General features: G+C 39.0%; 1 protein-coding gene across 1 annotated transcript in view; it reads left to right on the forward strand.

Moving 5' to 3' along the window:
• The window catches only part of CDHR1 (cadherin related family member 1), a 38824-nt gene extending 21721 nt beyond the window's left edge, over positions 1-17103 (forward strand). Inside the window, exons 10-17 of the mRNA XM_015823422.1 lie at positions 1162-1262; positions 1464-1667; positions 4139-4291; positions 6203-6367; positions 7968-8035; positions 9617-9845; positions 11400-11654; positions 16543-17103. Of these exons, the coding sequence (XP_015678908.1) occupies positions 1162-1262; positions 1464-1667; positions 4139-4291; positions 6203-6367; positions 7968-8035; positions 9617-9845; positions 11400-11654; positions 16543-17103 (1736 nt within the window). The remainder of the gene's footprint in view (positions 1-1161; positions 1263-1463; positions 1668-4138; positions 4292-6202; positions 6368-7967; positions 8036-9616; positions 9846-11399; positions 11655-16542) is intronic.

The raw sequence follows: 17103 nt of genomic DNA on the forward strand, positions 1-17103 counted from the left end.
CTTCCTGACAGTTAGAACAATTAACCAATGGAACAACCTGCCTCCAGAAGTGGTGAATGCTCCAACACTGGAAGTTTTTAAGAAGAGACTGGACAGCCGTTTGTCTGAAATGGTGTAGGGTTCCTGCCTGGGCAGGGGGTTGGACTCGATGACCTCCAAGGTCCCTTCCAACTTTATTATTATTATTATTATTATTAATACATTCCATACTGAATAATCTAAAATTACAGAAAATATAAAAAATATTCTACATGACCTTAAAAGAGAGCTGCAGAAAAGAACAAAAGTGCCAAATTAATTTGCCCTTCAAATGTAAATAATAAAATCTGATTATTCTGCTTTTAAAAAAAAGCCACTGCCTGTCTCTCATATAGGGCCTGATCCATCTCCCCCACCCCAATTGAAGCTGTCCGAGAGAGAAAGGAACAGAGTTTGTTATTCATAGTCTCTATTTCATTTGAGAAAAAGTATCTCTATTCTAAATTGGGTTTTTAGAGACGGTTTTGCTTATTGCTCTCCAGGGTCCTGAAATCTCTTCCCTTCGGCTTACTGAAATTTAAAATGTATCTTTTCAAAATACACATATCTTCTGCTTTTCCCAGAAAGACATTGAGCAATATATATATGTGTGTGTGTTTTTGAAAGAAGAAGGAATGGAAGGCATGTCCATTCCATCACAGTAAGATGAATGAGGATGCAATTACGTTTAGCACGGGCTGAAAGGAACACAATCTAATTCATTCATAGCTACCTTAAATCCTACTGATTTCAGCAGATCTAGCTCAAGTGGTCTCTATTTTAAGTTCAAACCACTAGTTCTTAAAAGGAAAGAGGTAATCTAAGACTGCTTTCATGCCCATCTTCAGAAACCAAGAAGAACCTATCCGAGTGCAGATTACTCCTTGGATTCTGGTCCCCTTTCAGATTTAATGGAGAGACTATCTTCTCCCTTGACATGGACAACTTCTGAGTCCCTTCCAATTCTCCAAACAGGAAGACCTTTGGGGAAATCCCAATTATTGTTCTGTGGTATGACCCCATCCAAGATCATTACCTGCTGTGTTTAACTAGTTGCATCATGACAACAGGATTGGGTGACTCTTCTTTCTAGAGAACTAAAATTTCCATAGGGCTAACCTTGTTTATCTCTATTTTGCACAGGAAGTGAAGGCTCATTTGAAATAAATAATACAACAGGAGCTATTTCTGTTGTTAAAAACCCAGCTCAACTGAAGAAAGAAGTGTACGAACTGAAAGTCCAGGTATTTGGTCTTACTTTCTCACCATAAACTTCCAGCCTTGCCATGCAGTACTGCATTGTAACCACTGTGCCACCACAGCTCTACTGTTTCTAAGTCACGGAAGTGTTGCAGAAGGAATAGCATCCACAAGGCAACACAAAACCACAAGGGAAGTTGAGTTGGCAAGATTCCTTATCCTTTTTTCTTTCCTGTTTGTCGTAGGCTTCTGAAATCAGTTCAGAAGACAACGAGACTGCTCACGCGTCCACCACAGTCATCATCAGAGTGGTAGACCTTAACAATCACCCACCAACCTTTTATGGAGAAAGTGGACCACAGAACCAATTTGAGCTCACCATCTATGAGCACCCACTGGAAGGGGAAACCTTGAGAGGCCTCAAAATTACGGTCAGCGATTCAGATCAGGTCAGTAGGCATCCAACTTCTACCTTCCTCCTCTTGATATCAGGACTGGGTTCACACAACCTGTCATATGCTAAAACCTGGTTAGGAAAGCCAAAGGATCCCATAACCATGTAATGGCTGAACATAATACAGTCCTAAGATACTATCCGGGGCCAAAAGCACAAGAACATAAATTAAACAAACAGATCAATCATGCAGCATCTGAAACTATCAAAAACATTTTGGCCATTGTAGAGCATGTTGACAAAAAATCTAACTTGAAAAAAAAACATATCACTATAAATAAATCACTGTTTGAGGCCATTACTTGCTTTCCAAGCATGACCATCGATGGGATGAGAGTCAGGTTACTAAATACACATTATGTTCCACCCCTTGCATGTTTACATGGCAATGTCACAGGCTAACATATGGAGTAACAGAATAACCGAGATGGAAAGAACCATTGGAGGTCTTCTAGTCCAACCCCCTGCTCAAACAAGACACCCTATACCATTTCAGAAAAAATGGTTGTCCAATCTCTTCTGAAAAACCTCCACTGATGGAGCATCCACAACTTCTGGAGGCAACTCATTCCTCTGATTAATTGTTCTAACTGTCAGGAAATTTCTCCTTAGGTCTAGATTGGTTCTCTCCTTGATTAGTTTCCATCCTTTGCTTCTTGTCCTGCCTCCAGGCGCTTTGGAGAATAGATTGACCCTCTATTGATTCCATCAGGATGTTGCCATGCACATTTGGTCTTGGGGATGAAATTTGAGATTTCCATGGATTTCTGTGTTTCTAGCTTGGGTTTTGAAAAGAAACTGGACTAGACAATGTCCAGCAAGCCTTGTGGTCATTCTTTGGGTAGAGATTGGCCTCGCCTGATTACAGTATCACTAATTTGCTTCATCACTTGGTGATATATATGCCCTAGCTCGTTCCTTCTTCCATTTTCTTTTCCAAATCCTTCTGCAGGTAAGCTATCCCAGATCGTGACTTTGAAAAATAATCATACAGGACCTGGGGTAAACACTGCTTTTTTTAAGCAAAGCAATGGGATTCATTTACATGATAATTTACTCAAGGCCTCCTAGTGCTCCCCCTAGAAAAAGTGATAAGGGTTGCCATGGAAACCTTCAAGAAAAGGTTCAACCTGAACTAGCCCAAGAAGAAAACTTCAGATATGCTTACTTAAGATATATGTACTCTTTGCAACCATTGAAAATAAAATCTAGTCTATGGACAAGGAGATCTTAATTAAAAGTTGAGCCAACATGACTGTATTATTTATTTACTAGACTTACGTTCTCTCTTTATTTTGGACAACTCAGAATAACTCAACCTATGTCTCCTGCTTTTTCTCATGTAATAACCCCGTGATGGGTTGGGCTGAGAGAGAGGGGGGACAAGCCCTAAGTCCCCCAACCACCTTCCATGCCTAAAGGTGGAGTAGAACTCAGAGTTTCTAGCCCAATACTTTAACCACTACACCAACTGGCTATCTATAATCTCCATTATTTTACCGTATGTCCCTCAGAATCACCCTCATGAGATAGAAAACTTAGTATCCTTCCTGAGGGTGAAAAATAAGAACTTTTGAGACAGAATCTCACAACTGTTATTGTAAGGTGCCCAGAGTTACCCTGTGATAAGATGGTGGCCAGTAAATTTGATAAATAAATAAATGCATTTAATAAATAAAGTGTTGGTGCTCCTGTGACAAAAAGCAGCCCAGTGAACATAGAACGGCGTCCTGAAGCGGAGGTCTGCAAAACATCATTATTCTTGGTACATTTTGGCTTTATTTGCTTATGGTTGATTTGCTGAGGATGTTCTCATCCTGCACCAAGGTTGTGCAGCGCTTTGGGTTCAGCCTTGAAAAGGTACTTCAGAGTGTGCAAAAGTATATAGTATTTGAATGTGTTGCTTTAGCACTGATGATGTTACCTAGCTTGGTAACGAAATGTCTGCAATAAAACCACCAAGCTCAAAAAGCACCAAAGACACCATAGTTTCTTTCTTTCTTTCTTTCTTTCTTTCTTTCTTTCTTTCTTTCTTTCTTTCCCTCCTCCTCCTCCTCCTCCTCCTCCTCCTCCTTCTTCTTCTTCTTCTTCTTCTTCTTCCTCTCCTTCTTCTTCTTCTTCCTCTCCTCCTCCTCCTCCTCCTCCTCCTCCTCCTCTCTGCAAACTCCATTCCCTTGTAGCATTGATGATGCTACCTAGTTGGGTAATTAAACATCTGCAAGAAAATCATCAAGCTCAGAGAACAGCAAGGACCCTACTGTATCACTTTAAAAATAGCTGCATTATTTCCTGGGATCGTACAGGAATCCTTATGGAAAGAAATTTGGGTGAGGTGGCTGTTGCACGTGGGAATAAAGTATAAAGAGAAGACCTTGTTTATCGACATATACTGGATGAGAAGTGGAGCGATGCTGTTTCACAGCACCCTAGACAGAGCTAATTTCTTTTCACACTTTTTCTTCACAGGGAGCAAATGCTAAATTTAACCTCCACCTTGTTGGGCCCGATGGAATTCTCCGCGTTGTCCCTCAAACAGTTCTAAATGAAGCCCAAGTCACAATAATAGTGGAAAATTCTGTGGCCATTGATTACGAGAAGTTCCAGGAGTTAACCTTCAAGGTATTTACTTTCTTCAGTTCAAGGTTGAATTAAAAAGAGGGAATGGACTCTGTTTTTGCTCTCCTGGGTTCATGGAGATTCCCAATCATCCAGGTCACGGTTGTCTCAAAGGTACTTTCCAAAAGGCAACTGGACTTCCTTGAGTTTTTCCTTGAAAACATTTTGCTTCTCATCTAAGAATCTTCTTCAGTTTTGAAGCTCCTTGGATAAGAAGTGAAACATTTTTAAGGGAAAAAAACCAAAAGCTTTTTTGGAAAGCACTTTTGGGACTCCCTTTAGCTCAGAACTTCAAATCTTTTGGAGACCTAAAGATGCTTTTTCACGAGGCAACTGGACTTTCTTGTTTTTCTTTGAAGACATTTTGCTTCTCACCCAAGAAGCTTCTTCAGCTCTGATTCTGAAGTTTCTTGGATATCTTCAAAGAAAAACAAGAAAGTCCAGTTACCTCGTAGAAAAGCATCTTTGGGATAACTACGACCTGGATGACTGAGAATCTCCATAAAGCTTTTGGAGAAGAGCAACAGGAGAAATAAAGATGAAACAATTGAAAGGTTCTGAAGCTGAAATGGTCACTGACCAGATCCACATATTAAATTTTATACACAAACTATGGATAGCTCTGTTTGAAATAGTGGGACCTCGTATTTCTAATACCCTTAACCTGTAGTTTTCATCAAAGAATATCAAGATAATTCATGGCTGGATTCTTAGAGAGAAACTTTTTCAAGGTCATTTTAATCTGGATTTCTCTGAGGAAAGAACTCTGAGTCACAGTCATTTTTCAAGAAGAATTTATTTGTGGTCAGTTGAGAGGGCAAACTTTCCAAATACAGTAGTGGCCAAAATTGTGGAAACCTTTTGAGAAAAGTGTACAGTAGAAATGCCACCTTTGGTTACGTTTCCACCAATTTTTCTTTTAATTTCTTTATAACTGTAGCCTTGTTCACTTAATAATACTATTTTACATCCCTTTCTGGGCAACCAGTCAACTCTTTGCACCATGTCTTTAATTTTGTTACATTTTACAAGCTCACTAAATGAAAGAACACAAAAAAAGCCAACCAACTTGATAGCGATCACACTGACAAGTGTCCTCCTCTCAGCTTCAAGACATGACATCAATAACTGGATCCTACTGTGATCTGATTGGCTCATTGCCAAAACAAGACAACACCCAATTGGCTCTCTAAACACTCACGCTCATTGGCTACAATCAGATGAAGGAAAGCTACCTGAGATCAACCTAAGCAAGTTGTGCTTCCTTTTTCTGGTTATTTGGCTATAACCTTTCATAGAATCCAGTAGAGATAATTGAACAAACTATGTTGCATTACATTCTTGATTAAATTATCTTTCCACTGATATATAATTTTATGGTCCCCCCCAAAAAGTGGTGTTATTAACCATCAAACCTCAAAAATACACTTTTCCAACAAGGTTTCCACAATTTTGGCCACTACTGTAGACGTAGGCCAACCATCTGGTGACTTTTTACGCATCTTTACATACTACTACACATCTGTACTTACAAGCCTCTTTTTTTAATAACTCTTGGGAACATTTCTTTATCAGTTTCTTTTACCATATACATGATGGTGCTTAAAAGAAATATTTTATTGACACATTTTCAATATTTCTGCATAAATCTGGCCTACAGTACAATATGTTTTGCATACAAGTTCTACAACTAGATAAAGGGATCCCAATTTGAGTCAAAAACATTATACTGGTCCTTTAATTTATGGAGGAAAATGATCCAGATCCACCTATAATGCATGATAACAAATGATGGCTTTTCCCTATAACCATTTGAACACCAATGTTAACCTGTTAGAAAGGAAACATATATAATATATAATTTCATATATTATTTAAAATAGCAAATTCTCACTTCCCTCTTTACTGCTTTAGCTTCTTGCAGTAGAAGTGAACACACCTGAGAAGTTTAGTTCAACAGCTGATATTGTGATTCATCTGTTGGACACCAATGATAACATCCCCCATTTTTCATCTGATTACTATATTGCCAAGATCCCAGAGAATTCTCCCGGGGGCTCTAATGTCGTTGCTGTAACTGTAAGTAAACTTCATTCTTTAAAAGCCTTACACCTTTCTTAATACTCAACCTATTAATACATGACACAGAATAGATGTTAAGATCACGTGAAGTCTTAATACCGCTTTACAATCCTTGGCAAGACCACACGTGGAAAACTGCATCCAGTTTTGGTCACCACGATGTAAAAAAGATGTTGAGACTCTAGAAAGAGTACAGAGAAGAGCAACAAAGATGATTACGGGGCTGGAGGCTAAAACATATAAGGAACGGTTGCTGGAATTGGGCATGTCTAGTTTAATGAAGAGAAGGACGAGGAGGGACATGATAGCAGTCTTCCAATATCTCAGGGGTTGCCACAAAGAGGAGGGAGTCAAGCTATTCTCCAAAGTGCCTGGGGGCAGGAGAAGAATCAATGGATGGAAACTAATGAAAGAGAGAAGCAACTTAGAACTAAGGATACATTTCCTGACAGAACAATTAATCAGTGGAACAACCTGCCTCCAGAAGTTGTGAATGCTCCAACACTGGAAGTTTTTAAGAAGAGACTGGACAGCCATTTGTCTGAAATGATATAGGGTCTCCTGCCTGAGCTGGGGGTTGGACTAGATGACCTCCAAGGTCCCTTCCAACTTTATTATTATTAGTATTAGTATTAGTATTAGTATTAGTATTAGTATTAGTATTAGTATTAGTATTACATCCTAGAAAGCATGAATAGAAGACCAATAAAGATGATAAGGGGTCTGGAGGCCAAACCATATGATGAACAATTATAGGAATTGGGTATGTCTAGTCTAACATAAGGAAGGACAAGGGATGGCATAATAGCAGTCTTCCAATATTTGAAGGGCTATCACAGAGGACAAAGGGTCAACCTATTGTCCAAAACACCTGAAGATAAAACAAGACATAATGAATGGAAGATTATTAAAGAGAGAGCCAACTTGGAAATAAGAAGGAATTTCTTGGCGGTGAGAACAATTAATCAGTAGAATGGCTTGCCTTCAGAAGTTGTGAGCGCTCCATCACTGGAGGTTTTTAATTAGAGATTGGACAGCCATTTGCCTGAAATGATATAGGGTTTCCTGCATGAGCAGGGGGTTGGACTAGAAGACCTCCAAGGTCCCTTCCCATCCTATCATTTTGTGTTCTGTGTTCTAACCAAATAGTGTAGCTATTTGGCATCATTTCCTTCAAAAGTGTCCTCCTTTGTTACATTTATTGACAAATCTAAATCAATGGACATAGACATTAATCAGATCTCATACCTCCTGTATTTTAGAAAGCGTGGTAATCTTCCAAAAATTTGCAAAAAGAAGCATAAAAATTTGCAAAAAAATTTGCAAAAAGAAACATAAAAACTCCTCCTCTTAGATTAGATTATAGTGACCTTTTGGGTTGAAGAAGTAGCAGAAAGAAAAGTTTCCACCCCAAAATTGTTCATTCCCCTGAAAAATAAGCCATTCCAATAACTTACTATATACACTTACATGTAAATTGATGTTGACTCTTTAGCATGATTTGTTGTACGGCAAAGGTATGCAACAATTTTCAGAACTGCATAATAACATGAATCTTGTGAATTTCCCATTGTAGTCGTTTCATTTTCTTCCACAGGCAATTGATCCAGACTCAGGCCTCTGGGGCGAATTAAAATACTCAATTTACGGAACAGGAGCAGATCTGTAAGTTTGCAATGTGACCGATTGCAAGCCTCTGCTCGTATATATATACTTTTAATATAAATAGAATATTTTGAGGGGAAATGCAGGAATGCATATTTGAGGCATAATAAAGGGAAAGAAAATTGCTCATCCTATTCAAGCAGGATAATTTTGCATTCCTGTTTATTTCCAACCTTATTCTAATTAGGGCAAGGAACAAGGAAGGAGCAAAATTCTTCCTGGTTCCTTTCTTCTCCTCAAATCAAATGTCTATATGAAAGTCTCTTATAAATCTATTATTTGAAATGGAAGAGGGACTGATAGCTTTTTCTGAACTGCTGTCTCCAGAGTGGAGCAGATACGGATGAGATTAAATGCAAAATCTGCCATTTTGGTTCTATAGGATAGCAATCAGTAAGAAATAGTCTTCACCCTTTCCTACTGTAATCTGTAGATCTGATGAACTGCGTGCTTCATACTGCAATTCTCAGTATTTCTTGCTACTATTCTGAAGGACTCCATTCGGAGTATTGACAGAAAAAAATCTCCTTAACATTCAACTCAAGATGTATTCATTGTGGGAAGACTTACTTTTACATGAAGTTTCTGTGACAATGTTGCTTCCTATCAACTATCCCATCAAGATAGATGATAGATGATAGTTGATAGATAGATAGATAGATAGATAGATAGATAGATAGATAGATAGATAGAGAGAGAGAGAGAGAGAGAGAGACAGACAGACAGACAGACAGACAGACAGACAGACAGACAGACAGATATATAGTTACATAGATATAGAAGATAGATAAGTAGAATAGAATAGAATAGAATAGAATAGAATAGAATAGAATAGAATAGAAATATAGAATATAAAATACAGAATACAGAATATAGAATAGAATATAGAATAGAATATAGAATAGAATATAGAACAGAACAGAATAGAATATAGAATAGAATAGAATATAGAATAGAATAGAAATATAGAATATAGAATACAGAATATAGAATAAATATAGAATAGAATATAGAACAGAACAGAATAGAATATAGAATAGAATATAGAATAGAATAGAATAGAATATAGAATAGAATAGAATAGAACATTGAACATTGAACATTGAACATTGAACAGAACAGAATAGAATACAATAGAATGATGACAGTTATTCAATCCAGGATCATACTATCTAATTAGTAACCAAATCTGATTAGTTTATGGACTAAATTGTCTCTGTGGTCCTTCCCTACTCTCCCAGGTTATGAAATGCTTCATCCCAAGTCAGTCACCTCAGCAATTCTACTCATTGTCTTGTGTCTTTACATTTTAAAAATGGTCTTTGTCATTGTTAAAAAACCTCAATGAGTTTCAAATCTGAAAGACTAACTTTATTGCAGTAATTCTGAAGGCTTTGGAGAATAGGAGATTATGTAAATTTTTTAACTTTATGTTGCAAAATGATTAAAGGGATACGTAACTAAATTAGTCAGTAGATCATTTCTAATCTCTAATAATTTTGACAACAATGATTCTGAGCTATAGGGCGCGTCTTTTTCTGAATATGTCACCAGCATAATCCTCACCGATTTCCTCACCAGTTTTCTGATTCATCCATCTACTGGGATTATCTACACTCAACCATGGGCCATCCTAGATGCAGAAATCAACTCTAAGTACCATTTTTTTGTGAAGGCAGAAGATATTGAAGGAAAACATAGCTTGGCTGAAGTCTTCATCACCGTCCTGGATGTCAACGATCACTCTCCAGAGTTCAGTGAGAATATTCAGGAAAAAACCATGATTATTGGATCCCCAGTAAAAGTTGAGGTGGGTCAAATTATTGTTGCTCTCTGAGATGTGATGGTTCATGATAAGAAACTTAAAAGCTAAATAATAGGGACTGTGTCGTGCTTTGGATTCGTCTCCAGAAAGGAGAACATGACAACATGAGAGTAGCATGTCATGGTTCCGACGGATGAAACTCTTCAAAAGAACTTTGAGGCATTGTTTACCTTAAAGAGTCTTTATTTTGAGTAGCATAACTTTGGCAGTGCATAATCGAAGCCAAAACCTGAATTCCCCTCCCCTGAGCACATAGTATCAAAGCACAATTCCCTCCTACAATTAACTGTCATAAATCACATTCCCCAATTAGCTTGAAGCACGGGTCTCCTCTCCAGTTCTCCAGCCCACCAATTCCTTATCAGCTCTGGTTACAATAACCTTGATTCTCATGCTAGGCTTAGTGTTGTTATGTCTAGCTGGACTCTCGTTCACATCCCCCCTTCCAGCATCATCTAATTCTAAAAGCAAAAGGTAAAAGATGGCTACATTTCCCTTTGTTGTCAATGCAAAAACATCCGATGTTAGCAGCGTTGACATACCACTTGTCTGCAACTCTTGAAAGCAGCTACATCTTCTTCCAGGATCACTGGTTCTCTGTGATCCTGAGGAAAAAAATGAAGTGACTTTCGAAGGCATTTTTTGGGAAATGAATCCAAAGCACTCCACAGCTCAGCTAAATGTTATCATATTTCCAAAGGGCAATATTAATTTTTAAGTTACAGAATTAGGTGGATAAGAATGGAAGTCGTCCTTCCCTGTGAGTTGTGTCAGCAAGAGCACCGATCAAGTGTCACTTACTTCAGAGGATATTTCGTACTTTTGTATAGATGTGAATAAATGGGAAAGGCTTATGAAAGCAGAAAACACTCATCGTGCAGGTGGGAAGAAAAAAAACAAAAGACCATCTCTAGAAAGGAATGCAGAAAGATTTTTAAAAGATCCTTTCTAGAAAGGAGTAAAAGACACAATCACACTGAGAAAGTTCTGCAACTGAACAACGAAGAAAGAAATAATTGAGAAATATCTCTCTGTTTCTCTCTTAGAATTTTGAGATATAGCTGGTGGGCCTTATTTGGTGGGATTGGCTTATCATGAAATATAAATCAAATAATATTTATTTTTGAAAGCTTTGGGTTCCTTCCAGTTCCCTCCCCCCTCCACACCACCATCTCCTCAAATTTATAATGAGGGAATGGTTCCATTTCACCATTATGATTCATCACCCTTGTCATCACTGTCCAATTTTGCAAACCGACAAAGAAAAAATTGGCAGGAATACAATAGCCAAGTTTTGAAAAGAAAACGTGATTTCAAAATTCTAATAGTTAAGCTTACGTTCCAGAAGCCAATCTGATTCCACTCTATCATCTGTATTATACTATATTCCACTGTATAATCTGAAAATGGATGTGTAATCCAGGGCCCATACTGGGGATCCAGGAAATAGTCATTTAGTGAATTTGTCTTGCCTTCTTTAAAATAGATGAACATTTATTAAATAATGATTTTTCATCAACCTGAAAAAACCCAAAACAGGCAATAGACGAAGATGCAGAAGAACCCAATAACATTGTGGACTACGCCATTATGCAGACCGATCCAGCCGATGTGTTTGATATTGATCAAAGCTCTGGAGAAATTAAACTGAAATCTTACATCCGATCCATGGACGTCATCCACAACATCACCAAGAACAAAGATTGCATTTGGTCAGTGATCGTCCAAGCGAAGGATCGAGGATCTCCATCGTTTAGCACCACAGCTGTTCTGAAACTTGGCATCAGAGAAGAGGTAAGAAGAGGAAAAATTGATGAGAAAAGTGGGGAATTAAGGTAGATGGCTGAAAAACAACAGAGAACTGCAGTGTCTATTAATTGTATTAAATTGTGGTTGGATAACACCTTGGAGTATGATCCAACGGAAACTTTCTGTAGGAAAGTTTGAGGCTGAGCCTGAGGGAGGGGGTCAAACACATCATCAGTCATGAGTCCCTTCGCATCCACAAGAGATCTAAGTCCAGCCCACCTTGAATTCCTTTTATTCCCGCTCATTTCCCTTGACCGTTAGTAGGTCAGATTTTTATAGAGCGCTTAAGCTTGAAACAAACCTTTATGCTCATTTAAACTGCCTATACCTAATGTTTACCCCTAATTACAAATTCTACTCATTAGTACTTCTATGATGGCCTTTAAAACCCTAAAACATTGTGAATCCAAAATAACTTAAAAACTGATTTCCTTTAAGCCAGCCCATTGAAAAAGACAGGGGAAACCAAAACAACTTTCATTGCAATTTGAAAGAAGGCTGAAGACTAAAAATATGATGGTCACTGAGAACTAGAAATTCCCTCTTTTGGGGATCAGGCATCTTCTTCTCTTTCCTCACTAATTCTGGAGTAAAAACTGGAAGTACACACTCCAAAAGTGAAGTTTGGAGATGGCTTATGAATTTACTTTCTATCTGAATCAAACTTCTCCCTATACCCTGATTCAGTTAGTGGTTTTTAGAGATGGTTCTCTTTTACTAATTTTTGTTTCCCTTCAGTATTACATTTTTCTCATCTTTAATAGTTTTTTTTAATTGAAGAAGCAGCTTATTAATCTTATAAACCAACACATGAATGTGGACAAAATAGGATAACTACAACATAGTCAAGGATTTTGAATGGATGCCAAAAGGGCTAAGTAATATACGGGCCTTTATAAAAATGCATTTAAGTTATATATATAAGTTTCCATCCTGTATGGAATCAATAGGGCATGATTTCTCTGTGGTGGGTAAAAAGCTGTCCATTTTCTTGAAAATTGGTTGACAGGGCAAATGTGAAGGTACCTTAGAAGATCTTTCTCATAGATCTGCAATCTGACATCCCCAACATCCAAAGCAATGAAGATAAATGACAGAGAACATTTTAAAGACATTTCACAGGAAGGGATCACCTGTCTATCTGATCCTTGGTTTATACAAAATGGCCTTCTCATTCCTCCTAGCAGAAAACATATAAAATTGTCCGTATTTATAACAAGAACGCTCCTGTCTTCCATTCCATGGGCTAGATCAGTGGTGGGGAACCTATGGCAAGTGTGCCAGAGGCAGCACTCAGAGCCCTCTTTGTGGGCACGCGTGCCGTCGCCCAGTCCTAGGCCTTCAGCTGGGTTTTATAAAACCTTTTCGCTTTAGGCCTCCACCGCCATGTGCAAAAAAAAAAAAAAAGGTTCAATCAGTCAATTTCAACTTCTTGCGGGGAAAAAAAAGATCTTGCAAAGTTGGAATTGATTGATTGAACTTTTTAGTCCCACTCAGTCTGCCGTTACCACCACAGCCATGCCCAGCCAATGGGCCACGCCCAGCCAATGGGCCATACCCAGCCAATGGGCCACACCCACCAGGCACCCGACGCTGCATAAGTGGGTTTTGGGTTGCAGTTTGGGCACTCGGTCTCTAAAAGGTTCGCCATCACTGGACTAGATGTTATTACTATATATTCCCTTTATTACCTATAGGTTGACACCAGGTTGGTGTAGTATCAGCAACCGAGAAGCTGACATAGTTTTCCAAGATAGCAAATCTGATTTAACAAATGAGCAATAAAACAGGCTCTCCACTTAAACATTAGCTGTTTATAATCCATAGGTTGAGCTGATGCACCCGTCACCTTATCTGTTTCTGCTGTTTTGTGATAACATCGAAATCTTAGCTTCCATTTTTTTATGGGTTGGGCGAAGTCTCAATGGTGGGAAAGTATGTCATAAACATTTGTTCATTATGCCAGAGGAATTTTGCAGCATTGTTATCAAAAGAGAGGAATCTGGGGGCCCTCAAACATTATTTGGGGCCTGTCTGGGGCTGGGAAACTTCAATCTTTCTCTCCACCATCGTTGATCAGGCTTTATTTTTTCCCTTGTTTATATCCTTATTTCAATTATGAGACTTTATCCCATTGTGAATGTACTCCTTCCTTATGCCCAGAGTTTATGCACTGAATCATCTTACAGGTAATACTCAACTTAGTATTTGAAGCTTGTTGTTGTTGTTAGTTGCGAAGTTGTGTCTGACCCATCGCGACCCCATGGACAATGTTCCTCCAGGCCTTCCTGTCCTCTACCATCTTCTGGAGTCCATTTAAGCTCACGCCTACTGCTTCAGTGACTCCATCCAGCCACCTCATTCTCTGTCGTCCCCTTCTTCTATTGTCCTCCATCTTTCCCAGCATTAGGCTCTTCTCCAGGGAGTCCTTTCTTCTCATTAGGTGGCCAAAGTACTTGAGTTTCAACTTCAGGATCTGGCCTTCTAAAGAGCAGTCAGGGTTGATCTCCTCTAGGACTGACCGGTTTGATCGCCTTGTAGTCCAGGGGACTCGCAGGAGTCTTCTCTAGCACCATAGTTGAAAGGCTTCAATTCTTTGGCGTTCAGCCTTTCTTATGGTCCAATTTTCACATCCATACATTGCAACTGGGAAAACCATGGCCTTGACTATATGCACTTTTGTTGGCAGGGTGATGTCTCTGCTTTTTAGTATGCTGTCTAGATTTGCCATAGCTTTCCTCCCCAGGAGCAAGCATCTTTTAATTTCTTGGCTGCAGTCCCCATCTGCAGTGATCTTGGAGGCCAGGAAGATAAAATCTGTCACTACCTCCATTTCTTCCCCATCTATTTGCCAGGACTACAATGGCACTGAAAAAAGTAACTTATGACCATTTTTCACATTTATGACCATTGCAGCATCCCCAGGGTCATGTCATCAAAATTCAGATGCTTGGCAACCGACTCATGTATGAGTTCCTTTCTACCATTTCTCTAACCACGGTGAACTCTGCTGTCATGTACTGGAAAAAATTGAAAATATCCAGGCTTCATCTTATGAGTAAAATCCAGAAAATATTTGGAGAGCACCACAACATTCCCTGTGTTAAATTGCTAAGCAAACTGTTCATTCATTTGTCTTTAATACGGTACCTTGAAGAGACTACATTGCACATTACTTGACTTGGGTATTTGTCATAGATAAAAAAAAAGCCTATCTCTTCAACTAAAATGGATTATCTCAGTGCTGAGGTGATTTGTTTTATTTTTTTGTCTGTAAAAGACTACTAGAAAAACAGAACACACTCAATTTCAGCCACTGAAAATTGATTTGGCAGCCTCAAAGTATAACTGATATGGAAAATTCAGCAATATGCTTAGCAAATCCTCTTCACTGTTGTGTCATGGTTCCGACAGATGAAACTCTTCAAAAGAACTTCAAGACATTGTTTACCTTAAAGAATCTTTTATTCGAGTAGCATAATATCCGCACTTACATAATCGAAGCCAAAAACTGAATTCCCCTCCCCTGGGTACATAGTATCAAAGCACAATTCCCTCCTCCAATTAATAGTCATAAATCACATTCCCCAATTAGCTTGAAGCGCGGGCTTCCTCTCCAGTTCTCCAGCCCTCCAATTCTTTATCAGCTCTGGGCTCAATAACCTTGATTCTCACACTAAGTTTAGTGTTGTTATGTCTAGCTAGATTCTCCTCCCATCATCATCTAACTCTAAAAGCGAAAGGGAAAAAGATGGCTACATTTCCATCTGTTGTCAATGCAAAACATTCGATGTTAGCAGCGTTGACATGTTGCTCTAAAAACATAGTTTTGTTTTCTGGAGATTTAGAAATCAAAAGAGGATAAGTACTTTCTATATATATGAAATTATCTCAGTCTGAATCTGGTTTTGTGGTGGAATTCCACAGAGAGTCCAAGGAAATATAATCTACTGATATTGAACAATTATTGTGGATTCTCCTGCCCCTCGAAATTCCAGGTTCTTTGGGCTAATTTGTAAAGTACTATAGGCACTCATGTGGCCACCCTTTTCAACAATTTTTCCGGAATATTTCCATTTTGCAATTAACAAAATCTCCCGGCATTGCGTAGCAAAGATCAGAGTCCTACATTTCATCCCGGGTGAATTGCTTTATTATGTAATTGCCACCCTAATGCTACCAGGATTTTCTTTAAGCTTGTGGGAAGTTTTATATCAAAATACATTTTATTGTTTATACTGTTTCCATCTTCCCTTAAAACATGAACAGAATCCACTATGGATAAGAATCAATGTCTCCATTAGATAATTGACAGTCAAGCTGAAACCAAGTTAATCAAGTAAAAATAGCCAACGGAGGAAACTCTTTTACTCAAACTTCCTCAGACCCCCCCAAATAAGTTACTCAGAACTAATCCACATATCAAAGGATAAGGTCTTGTAAACACAAATAGAGTTCATTAAATTAGGTCTTCCAGCGGAAATGCATGTTCACAAGAATAAACATCATAGATGACATACCTTCCTGACCTACACGCCCCTCAGGTGTCACCCTAGAATCAGTCCCCCCCACACACACATACTTCCACATTCAGGGCAAGTTCCCTTGTAAAACAATGTCTCTGTGCCCATTTTCTTTGCTGCTGCCCCTAAATGCAAACTCTTTGCTTTGGGGGATAAATAGGTCTCCTTTCCTCATAGCTGTCTGGATTCCATTTTTATTTTTTCCAGCTCAAATTATTCTTCTGACAGGCTCTATGATCTTTAAATCTGAGTGCCGAAAATCAAAACGGTCTAGATTGTCGGTCCATTCTAGTTGTCGCATGTTTGGGACCAATGGAAGTGTAATCTGTTCCCTTTGTACTCTTTTACAGACTCTTCACACAGGCCCAATGGCTGCCTTTCTGATGCACACTAAAGATAACCCAATGAAAGTCTTAGGAGTCCTTGCTGGCATCATCGGGGTTATGGTGATGATCATCCTTTCGATCTCCACTGTCACGTTCTGGCGGAATAAAAGATCTCCGAAGATCGTACCGGCCCGACGGATCATCAAAAAAAGGCAGAATTATCAACCGCGGACCATCAAGATGGAGTGGTTGAGTTTCAAGAAGTCCTGCAGCAACGTGGCAGAGAAATTCACCGTCAAGGAGGACACCATCAACTTGCAAAATGAGAACAGCAATAATAGCTCCCAGATGCCGTCTCTGCCACCTCCACCGCCATCAGCGCCAATCCCATTGCATGCCCCGGTCTTCAAGATCCAGGAACCCAGCTGGAAATTGTCCACGGTTTCAGGATCTCTCAGCCCTAAATTGGTAAATAAGCAGGCCAGGAAAAAGGGAGTTCTTTCCACACACGACACAGCTCTGGTGTCCGAGCTCAAGCAGAGATTTGAGATAAGGAATTCAGCAATCGGTCAACCTCACATCTAA

Source organism: Protobothrops mucrosquamatus, unplaced genomic scaffold, assembly GCF_001527695.2.
Source record: "Protobothrops mucrosquamatus isolate PMUCROS unplaced genomic scaffold, P.Mucros_1.0 scaffold1864, whole genome shotgun sequence".
Classification (NCBI taxonomy): Eukaryota; Metazoa; Chordata; class Lepidosauria; order Squamata; family Viperidae; genus Protobothrops; species Protobothrops mucrosquamatus.